This window comes from Schistocerca serialis, chromosome 8 (genome assembly GCF_023864345.2).
Source record: "Schistocerca serialis cubense isolate TAMUIC-IGC-003099 chromosome 8, iqSchSeri2.2, whole genome shotgun sequence".
Classification (NCBI taxonomy): Eukaryota; Metazoa; Arthropoda; class Insecta; order Orthoptera; family Acrididae; genus Schistocerca; species Schistocerca serialis.
Window position 1 is genome coordinate 607,198,135 of NC_064645.1, and position 11,737 is coordinate 607,209,871.

The 11,737-nt window shown below is 35.9% G+C and overlaps 1 protein-coding gene across 2 annotated transcripts in view; it reads left to right on the forward strand.

Annotated features, from left to right (window-relative positions):
* The window catches only part of LOC126416321 (lysM and putative peptidoglycan-binding domain-containing protein 1), a 28,007-nt gene extending 18,790 nt beyond the window's left edge, over window positions 1–9,217 (forward strand). The window contains exon 3 of one of the 2 annotated variants that reach the window (XM_050083983.1): window positions 4,842–9,217. In XM_050083983.1, coding sequence (XP_049939940.1) covers window positions 4,842–5,109 — 268 coding nt within the window. In that variant the 3' untranslated portion in view covers window positions 5,110–9,217. The remainder of the gene's footprint in view (window positions 1–4,841) is intronic. The other variant, XM_050083984.1, reaches the window with a different exon arrangement.
* Window positions 9,218–11,737: the final 2,520 nt, after the last annotated feature.

The window sequence follows — 11,737 nt, forward strand, 5'->3', positions numbered from 1 at the left end:
AGTTTTTCTGCCAAGTCAGTAGATGGAATTTTAGTTTAGATTCTATGTTGATGCTTCACGCATGACCCTCCTTATGCTAATTTTGGCTTATTTTACTTTTTGCCTGTGAGGCTTTTACAACATTTAAATTTGCAGTGAAGCTCTCTTTGCTTTCGTAGCAGCTTTCTGACATAGCTGTCAAACCACGATGGTTCTTTTCCATTCCTCACAACTTTACTAGGCACATAACTGTGTAAAGTGTGCTGTATAATGCTCTTGAACTCCAATGATACTCTACATTGGTGAATGCTGGAGAGGAAATATTCATGCAGACAACTCATGTAATCTGAAATCTGTTATTCTTGCTAAGCAGAAATATCTTCATACCTTTCTTTGTATTCCTGTTTACAGCCATATTCTGTGATTGTCGGGGCCTCGTGCTTACCAACTCCTTTTTCTACACTGATTAGTGAAGTTTGAATCTGTTTTTCACCAGCAGATTTAAATTTTTGCCTTCAAAAATAAGTTAATTATGTTATTAACTGTTCCATGCAATTTTTGAATAAAGTATTTGAAACTATTTCACACAATTCCCTGTCTCTACTACCTGCTCTTAGGATTTGATTCTCCCAGTCTATAGTTGATAATTTGAAATCTATACCTAATACAACATACTGCGGAAATTTATGTGAAATATTCTCAAAAGTTTCAAACAAATGTTCCACCACTGCTGCTCCCGAATTAAAATTGGAATTTTGGATGTGAAGTCTGACACTTGGAGGATGTATACAGTCTGTGTCAAACCAGTGAGATGCTATGGTGTTGCCAAGGAGTCGTTCGCAGCAACTGGTATATTCTCATCCTGTGCTTTTGTCTTGGTAGATGCTTTGTCTTGGTAGATGCTTTGTCTTGGTAGATGCTTTGTCTTGGTAGATGCTTTGTCTTGGTAGATGCTTTGTCTTGGTAGATGCTTTGTCTTGGTAGATGCTTTGTCTTGGTAGATGCTTTGTCTTGGTAGATGCTTTTCAATAACAGTGGCATCTGTAAACATGGGTGCAGCTATTGGACACCTTGATAAGTTTAAAATAGTTATTAGTGAGACTGAACTGATGTCCTGTGGACAGTTTGTAATCCTGAAACATCTTGACAAGATTCGAAACATTATGGATCTTTTAACTTAATGTGAGATACGGATGTGTGAAGTAAATCATCATACTCTGACAGATTTTGACATGTTAAATATGAATCGACAGGCTCATACAGTCTTATACAGTACTACTGTATTACATTTCATTAGTTATTAACAACTCTACAAGAACATTACTTTTAACACCTCTGTTAAGTGGCACAAAACCGAGAAAAGAGGTCCAGCGTGACGCTGCTGGTGTGGACCTAAAACTGCGCCACTCTGTGCAACGATGAGTAAATTACGCTCAGTGTTGTACATCAAAGGAAACGGTTTGTTCGTCAGCGCTCTGTTTGTCCGCTTTCTCGTTTTCCTCATTATTGACGCACACCAGCGCATGCAGGAACATTGTTGCGCATATACCAACACTATACTGCAATGTGCACAGTGAAAGAGGTGGGGCTTGTTCCATTAAACAATGGTTTTACCCGGCAAGGTCATTATTTTCTGCCAGTTTCCGTTGACTAGTAACACTTTGAGATACCGTTTGTTCGACATCATGTTACTGTATGTGTCATTAACACTTAACGAAAAGGTTAGTGTAATCGAGGCTAGTGAGAGAGGCAATATATCTGTGTACGAAATTGTTGTTTCAAATGTGATAAAACACAAATTTATGAGACTTTAAGAAACAAGGATAAGACTGGGGAAAATGGATAAAAGGGAATGGGCAGATGAAAAGAGGCGCAAACAAGACCGGAAATGAAGAAATTAACCAACTTACCTTTATCTGGACTCCTGTTGCAGTGAGGCTCTGAAAGTTTCTAAAGAGCTTGGAGTTACGCAGTTGCAGAACTAGGCACATCATGTGGGAGTCAAGTGCGTGGGGAAGCTAAGGATGTGCAGGAAAGTGTAGCAACTCAATGGAAGACAATACTGTCCAACTTAATGGTGATTTTATGACCTGAAAGACATGTTCAATACCAATGAAATGGGACTGTTTTATTGCGCGCTGTCTTCAAAATCGCTAGCAATTACAGGTGAAAAGTGCACCGGCAGAAAAATGTCCAAGGAAAGATTCACTGTACTGCTGTGTGAAGGTGAAATGGAGAAGCTACTGGTGATTGGAAAGGTGGCAAAACAGTGTTGTTTCAAAAACATTGATGCCAGTAAGCTTCCAGTCCCATGGCGAAACAATAAAAAGGTGTGGATGGTGTGTGGACTTGTGGAAGAATGGCAGAGCTCTTTCAGTGCCAAAATGAAAAAGGAAATCACCAAGTTCTCCTTTTCCTAGACAATGCAACCTGCCACCCGAAAGTAATGTTATCAAATGTGAAATTGGCTTGGTTCCCTCAAGGTTCAACCAGCCTCACAACCCATGAACAATTATTTACGTATTCAAGTGACATTAGGCGATTGCTGATGAAATCTAATATTCTTATCGTTGAAGAAGCTGAAAGTGTGTTTGCTCTTGCACGGTCAGTTCCTGTCCTGGATGCAGTAAATTGGATTGGCTTGGCAGTAAAGGAGATAAAACCCGAAACTGTCACAAAGTGCTTCAACAAAGCGGGGTTTGGGGGTCAGGCACAAGATGCTTCTGTGGCAATCGAAGTTAAAGAATTAAAGAAAATGCGAAACATTTCGTGCAGTGCAGATGATTACATTCGAAGCGATGACTTTGTCAACTCACTCCACTTTCACTTCAGCGACAAATTTAATAGAAGTCCGCAACACAGAGGCCGATGAAGAAGAAACAGGAGGAGGAGGATTCTCCCAACGTGTTGGAACTATTGTATGATGATGCAAAAAATTGCCCAGAGAAAACGATTTTGAACAGGAAATTAAAAACAAGGTTCCCTCATTGATATGTTGTGAAAAAATTGAAATGTAAAGCAAATAAACATGGGAATAATATGTATGTACATACAGTAATAAACAAATTTAAAGTCAGAATAAAAATATAGAAATGCTGTTTTATTTATCAATTAGTGTAATAGTCCAGTGTTCTATTGTCCAGTATACAGTGCTGTGCTGGAGTGGAGGTACATAAATACAGTATATGCGTAATTAAGAATTTTTACTGTACTTCTGTTTATGATACCTGACAAATTTTGTGTAGTCCAGTGAGTTTTGTGTAATCCGGAAACTTGTCCAATTTGGAAAATTATTTTAGTCCCTTGCAATTCCATTTCCAGGAAGTTTTACTGTATATTACAATAGAGATTGCCCTCCAACAGTTGGCACACTGTCAAACATATCGTTTTTCACTGTACACAGTTACATTACTGTAATGTTAAGTACAAGACCTAAGCAGAGAAACACATTGGGTCGTGTTGCTACCTTCAATGAAAACATTTTTTTATAATGTTGGAGGAATTACTTTGATGAATGATGAAGATGGAACCTAGGCAAACTTCTCATTAATTTTGATTACATTAATGCTTTCCAGTTAAACATAAATGCCCTCCCCCTAGCTTAGCTGCATCCAGTGGGAGTCGGGTGATATCACTCCACTTTTGTGATTCGCCTTGCAGGTCTGGCCTGGAGGGGAAGCACCTTCTCACCCATTTAGTTGCTGGCATTGGCACACATTCTTAAAAATGAATAAAAAATTCAGAAATTTATAAGAACTGGTAATGTAAACATATTGGCCATAGTTGCAGTAATATTGCTTGTGAAGAAAAACTTAGTTGTCCAACTCATCACATGACCATATTCAGCAAATGCACCTAAAAACATGCTGTTTAGCATCCTAATACCTAACATAAAATAATCACAACATGTGACTGGCAAACAGAATGATTCAAAATAAGTGATATCATCAACCTTAATGTACGTGAAAAGCTTCAACTGACAGCCCAGACAGACATACATACATAATGTCTTTAGGGTAAACTGAGTGATAGGTTGAAATAATGAGTGGTAATGAGTAAAGCAAATGAATCACATATTGCAGGTCTCTTCTTAATAATGCACCTTGTATGAAACCTCTTCTATCTGAGGGAGAACTCACTGGCTTGTAACGGTAAGGACGTGCCACTTGATTAGCCACATTTCAATGAATTATATTTTCAATATTGAACTGTGTGTAATCCACATTTTAAAGTTGTATATTCTATCAAGACTTCTCACAATAGTACTGAACTGTGGTTGAGCAATGATGATTGACACCTAAAAGTGCCACATAGCTTTTGTTCAAAAATCTTTTGTACAGCTTTAGGTATTAGATTGTTCTCCCACACTCTTACATCAATGGTCACTTATCTTAATCTCTCTCTCTCTCTCTCTCTCTCTCTCTCTCTCTCTCTCTTTCTCTCTCTCTGAATCATAATCTCCTATTTTTCTTTACTATGTTGATTTGTATCACTATTTATATATTTACTGTGTGCAGACAGACGTGAGGGGAAACAAGTAACAGGATGAAACTTTGGAGTTAGTTCTCGGGCTTGCACAGAAATATGTAGCAAGCTAAGCACAAACATAGAATAAACTGCAATATGCTTCATCATGTCCTCATATAGTCACTCTATTATATCAGTCATAACAAAAGCTGACAAAGGAAACAATAGCAATATAGTTTGCAAAAGGCAGGCAATGGATTAACATCATGGTCTAGTTAAGCCAGAAATATTTAGCCACATGGTGTTTGCCTTAGCTATACCTAGTTTTTAAAACTTATCTTCTGGATGGTGAGTCTTACGTTAAATTGTTTGACAGACAACACTTATAATATCAGTTCTCTTGTCTCCAGATTCTGTAGTTCTTCTGATGACGACATGTTTGGCCGTAGAAGAACTACACGATCCCGGCTTCGGCAGCAGCAGTTTGAAGCATCCTCAGGGGTGACACCAATGCAGGGTGCAACAGCAGTTCTTGCAGCATCTTCACAGTCACACAATGATGTGCTGAGTATGCCTCAAACTTTAGTAATGACGCAAGGGCGCAAAGTCCGTTCGTCGTTACAGAGGTTGCAGAAAGAACAAGATGAAATGTTTGAATTGTAGCATTTACTCTGTCCTAATGAATGTTATGCAGTTCTTGCCTGTTATACTGTACAGGTAGATTGCAGACAGTACGGTGAGTTCTGGCCAACTCTCCTTTGTGACTGATTGAGTAATGCTCTTTCAGGATGTGCTGACTTGCATAAACCTTTGATTGTGTTATGCTAAAGGTCTAATACAAGAGTTGAGAGTTAATGTGTGTTTCGAGCCAACTGTGTTAGATTTGGCTAAACAGAAGAATAAAATGAAATTCATTCATCATACATATCATCTGATTTAAACTTTCTAATGAGTTAATGTTTGTTACACAGTATTTCGGATATGTACTGTGATTCGGGTTTGGTAAAGTTGTATTAATAGTAAACCTACATTGCTCTCCAAGCTACTTTTGCTTTCTTCCCTATCATGTTTTTAATGCAGTTTAGTATGACACATTTGGATTGCACACTTTTTCCAAAGCTTTATAAATTTCTTACTGTTTCCCTCATTGTCACAGATAATTTCTGAGTAACTGTCTTCCACTGAATCCGTTATTATGTAGTGATAAACACTGCCTTTTCAAAATGATACAGAAAAGATGTAACTTTTGAAAATTGTTTCCATTTATTAAAAGGTAGCTTCTTTATGGCCTTTATTTTATGGGTTAGCCTGTTAATTGATGGCTAAGGTCTGGTGAGATCTTTTATAGTCTCCAAAAGTTATATTTTGGAGTGAGTACAGTTCCTCAGTATATTGTAAACAAGAAGTGATTCAAAAATGAGAGCTGGGCCTCAATAAAATGGATTATTTTAATTTCCCTTAAATGGATTTAAAAGGCAATTATGTGGATTTTAAATATGCCTTACATTAGACATACAGTCCTCATTTTTGTGTGTAAAATTACAAGAATGTTCATGTAATTGTTTTTAAAGTTGCACACTGAATTAAAATATTATTTTTCATATTCATCACACCTACATATAAACATTCGAGAGGATTGTGGCAGTTACAGTTTGAATAATGTGTGGGAAAATATATTGTTTTATTTTGATCTTGATAGGGTTTCTGATAAAGTGTTAGTAAAATTTGTGAACATGCAGCTATTCTTTGCAGTTAAGTGCAATAAAAAATATAGGTATGTACCTGATAGATAAGAATATTTTGTTTGCATACAAGGTCTTTCCATTACTGATGATACTCGGTGAGGATGTTAATTATGGACTCCACTTATTGAACAGAATGTTGCCTTTGATAGGCTGGTTATGTAATGTGAATGTTGACTTTAACAGATCTTTCTCGTGTTAAATGTCATTATAACAATTTTTTTCTTAACCTGTTATTGTAATAAGCATGCTGCTATTAAGTAAACTTACCATAATATTCAAACAACAATACAGTTAACTGGTGATTAATGTATTGTTGCAGCTATTCCAGGTGTGCAATAATCTATTCAATGGAGATTTTCAGTTCTTTATGTTCATTCGTTTGAGAACTATGATAAAATAATTGGACAATGTACTTCAAAGCAAAAAATATATGACAAGAAATTCATATATTTTGCCCAATATGCATTCACTTTCCTGAAGTAATGTGTATCTAGGTGAGTTAGTGTAACATGCTGATACTTAATGGGGATGATTGCTGGTAGTATGACTCAGTACTTGTGCATACAAGACAGTTAACTGAACTGAGTAACGTTGCTTCTTTGACTGTTTCAACAGTTTGTTGTATTCACTATAGCAAGAGTGCTTCTTTCATTGCATCGTAACTTGTATTTACTGTTTATTGATGTAAATACCTCCCTGGAGTAAAGTTCTATTCCAAATGAGTCTTGAAGAAAAGAAATTCCTTTTCATATTAGTTCAGTGACTCATTACACACAACATTTTACACCGGTGTTTTAAGACAGTACCTATCCTTTCGATGGAAGTAAAAACAGATTATTTTGCTAAAATAATGTCATAGAAAAGAGCGTAAAGTACCTTAAAAAAACCATAGTGAGAATGTTGTTCAATTAATTCACCTTTCTGCTATGACTGGGAATAATCATTGTAAAAGTGTGGTAATGACAGAGCAGGAAGAGTTGCCCTTTTGGTTTCCTTACATCCCTACCAAGAAAAAGATATGATGGAACAATCTTTATTAATAGTAGTTAATTTAAAAGTTGTATGTGTAATCTGTACACACAAGTTAAGATCACTTCCTTGCTGTGTCAGTATTGTAGAAGTTAATGTTTTCATTGATGTTTCTGCATTAATTTTCCAACTAGCCACAGCTGTTTCATTATTCCATTTTTGCACATGTGCTAGTTTACTGCTGAAAACTTGCTCTCTTTAACTGTAAAACTGGTGTCTACTGATAAGTCACACTGGGACACCAGTAGACAAATATTGCACTGTGAACTAATTTATTTAAAAAAGTACTTTCTTTCTTCCAGGGAGGTGGTTTTTCCCCATTTGATAATTTGTTTTATTATAGGTTTGTTTTTTGTTGTGTGCAGTGTGACCACATTGGGACCGAATGTTGTAAATGTGGACAGTAAAAGTTAATTTGTTTATCCAGCAAGATCTACACCAATTTTGAAAACTAGTCGACCCTAGGGAAAATCTGGAGGAAAATTGTGAATCTAAAACAAGGTCTTGTTTGGCAAGTACTACGTCACTGGTTACATTAACATACATGTATCAAATCTATCATCCTTAAAGGATAAATGATTCGTGAAGTAAAGAAAGTCTGAATATTTGTGTAAAACCTGTTAATTTTCTGTAAAACAAGTTTACTGTAATAAAGAGCAGTAGCTTGTGACAGAGGTGATGGGGGAAATGTGAAATTTGTGGGCATTTCTCCACTCTTAACCTCTTCTTTCATTCTGTTCTGCACAAGCCACCATAACTTGATTTTAATGCTGTTCCCAATCCGTGGTCAGCCTCTAGTACACGCTCTTGCTCCCTTGGTCTTCTGTGTCCTGGTTGTATACTTATTCATTTACAGCTTTATGTTCAGGTACTATCAACAAAATATTTCAAATTCCAACAAAAGCAATTGTTGTACATCTGTTCTGCATGAAAATAACATATGTACACCCGTATGCTGTAGTTCCTGGGACAATTCCTGCCCTGCCCTATCCCCCCTCCCCCTCCAGGTTTTCAGTTCTCTATTCTTTATGAATTGCCTCTTATTGGCTTCTTATGGATGTAAGAGTTGGTAAGGTTGTGACCTAGTCAGATATCCTTCCACAGTAATTGACGATGAAATACTTCTGGTGTACTGCCGAGATTCCTTTTTATGAAGAGCAGGATAAGGGAAATGCGCATTCAGTCTCAAGGAGTGTGTAAAATTGTGTTAACGGCACTAAATATGTTACATTTTTTTCTAATCAAGTATGAAAATTTTATGTATGAAACATTGTTTGCACAATCAGGACAGCACATCCCATTTGTATTGGTGTAAAGTTTCCTAAAATACATTTGACAACATTTTTTTTGTTACGTGTGTCATAATTGTACATAATGGGCCATCGTTTTTATAAATGTAAGATACTGGTGTAAATATGTACAGTATTATACAGTGTGTAAATATTAAGAAGTAGTTGTCGTTTGTTTGTATCAATTGTTAATGTGAAGAAGTCATATGCATGAAATATTTCTTGGTGTTCTCATAGTTTATCTTTGAATTGAATAATTGTTGTGAATGTTTAACATGTGACTGTTGATTGCCCTGCAGTATTTGACAGGGATGCTTAAACGTCCAGATTTGCCATATCCACAAATTGTTGAGTATACATTACATAATAAGATTGTGATATTTGTTGAAAATGTTGGCATTGAAAATTTCTGTGCAGTTCGAATATTTTTGTTTTATATAGTACAATTATTAAGGGTATTATACAGGAAAAGATGGGACCAGAATGTAAGCTGTTAAGAATGTGTTGCTCTTGAATCACATATCATCTTTACAGCTTCTCATCTGTAAGAAAGGTTTGATTTTTTTATAACTTGATAGTATTACGTAGAGCCTATGTCAAAAATTCTTCTATATAATTTGCTTCAGAAATAGAGATTACGGTCATTGTTTTCAACCATTCTGGGAAAAAATGTATTGCAGAAATATAGTTCTGGATTTAATTTGTTCACTTTATTGTACAGTATCTTTACAGACAATTGGTGGAAAGCTTGTTGATTTGGTTATCTACAAGGAAAAACTTTTTTAAGTTGTCCATTTTTTGACAACTGGGTTGATGCTATTTTATTTGAAACAAACACCACCTGTAATCTTTTTGTTGCCACTACAATTTTTCCCATCTGATGCTTCCTATAGTACCAGGCTAGCTGATTTCTAGATACTTTAATGGATATCCCATAATCTGACCCTCATCCTAATAAAAGTTTTCCTTGTATTTATTCTTTTTTTTTTTTTTTTTTTTTTTTTTTTTTTTTTTTTTTTTTTTTTTCCAGTAACTCTATTTTGTAGCTTATCTGCCCACTTAATTTATAACCTTCTTGGGTTACACCACATTTTGAATGACTAGAGATTCTTTCCTGTGTTTCATTGCTATAATTTATGTTCTAGACACAAACATTCCAGGAATTTTCTATCAGCCGTAGGCCTTCATTATTGCAGAAAACTATGTTCACCTGTGTCAATTTACTTAGATATCTTCCTTCCTTCATACTTGAAACTAACCACATGTAAATTAAGAAACATAAAGAACCTGCCAAGCTATATCAGGGTGAACTTGGAATAAATATATGGGACAGCAAACAATGAGCATATGTTTTTAAACATTTTACGTAACGGAAATGCAAAGTCAACAAAAATGTTTACCTGCATTACAATTAAGTACACTGAGTTAATATTGGTATAACATTGTTAATCCAATCCATCACATGATGAGTTGTAGTCGCATGAAGATACTGAGACATTTAAATTGTATGATGGGCTCAGCTTATGAATGTGTATTGCACTAAATGAATGTATGTTCAATTTCTAGGTAATAGGTGGCTCTTAAATTTATTCTAACGTGAAGTGGTAGCCATGTTCACGTGGTAGCTGACCACATTAAACAACCCATCATGGTGAAGAGAGTAGTTTGTGATAATGAGGGTCTACAGAAGCTTGCTGATGGTGTTTTCAACAATGATAACAAGTGATTTGTATTCCAGTGATGATTCAAAGTGACAATGTTGTTGTTGATGATGATGATGATGATGATGATGATGATGATGATGAGTGGGCACCAACCAGTAGAGTATTTAAATATTCTCTCACTCGTTTGACATTCTAGGACAAGATGTTTATATGGATAGTTTACATCAAGGTGATACCTAATATCATAGCTCCTGGTTTGCTTGCACGGAAGTAAAGTCCAGATGCGGCATATGCACAGGAGCGATCACTAATTACCAAATAGAGGTGGTGCGCAGCAGACCTGCACTTCAAGATAACATAAAAAACCATGTGTGTGCTTGTTTTACCTCTAGTGAAGTAATATGCAATGCCTGTCAGTTACTTCTGAGACTAATTTGCTAAAATCCTATACCCCAAGAAAATAAAATTAGATGTGTTAATGAAATCCAGGATGGAAGTTAATATCTGTAAGGAGATATACTTGGCATGTAAAAGAGAGGGGGGAGAGGGTAGAAAAATCCAGCTTTTGGACAAATCTTTAGTAAGTCAATAAACAGCTGTTTTGGCAGAGGAGCCGCTGTTTTCAAAACTTGATTATTGATATAAACAGTTATTTCTATTGACATGCAATGGCAATGTTTGGGTGCAAAGCTGTCCATCCACTCTTCAAGCATTCTTAGCTTGAAGATCTCAGCTGTATTTATGAGTGCCTGCAATGAGTATTGACAAATTATCCTGCATGGTGAACTCATGACATGAAAACCCAACTTGGTGCACATTACAAAAGTGCTGCTGTAAACACTTTTCCATTAGTGTTTAGAACAGTTGCTGTAATGTGAATAGCACATGGTAAGAAATATTGTGATGAATTTTAATAACTTATTTTGTTAATTTCAAACAATCATTTGCAATGGATAGACTTTTTGTACTTGGTAGGAAATCTAGGCTTTATGCGCAAAGGATAAGTCCATAACTGGTGATTAATTCTCTCCCTCCCCTAAATTCTTTCTTCTGTCTTTAAGTGATACTCTAGCATCACTGCTTTGTTACAGTGTATTAGGAAAGTCTCAGGAATCCAAGAGGAAGTTTTCAGATTCTCAAATTGGAAAAACAAAGGGTTGTCTATTAATGGAGAAGATCGGAAATACCATTGTTTTGATCATAGCATTGTACTGTTATCCTCTAATGCAGATAATAAACAATGAGTAGGAGAACTTCGTAGAGCTAGTTTGAAAGTAGGTCTGAAAATTAATTAAAACTATACTGCTGATGAACAGAGCTTGTGCTTCTCTGAAACTTTACATCCAGTTATTTATGAAATTGTTGGTGGTGACTTGATCCATAAAAAGATGTGTGCCAGATGTTTTCTTTGAATTTTGACAGATAAACACAAAAAACAATAATGGGAGGTTCACAGACTTTCTTCTTTCAGCACAAGAAGTTTTTGTGCCACATTTTTACCGGTGACATGACCTGTATTTTGTTTTAAATTCCAGGAACAAAATGCCAGTCTGTGGAATGACAC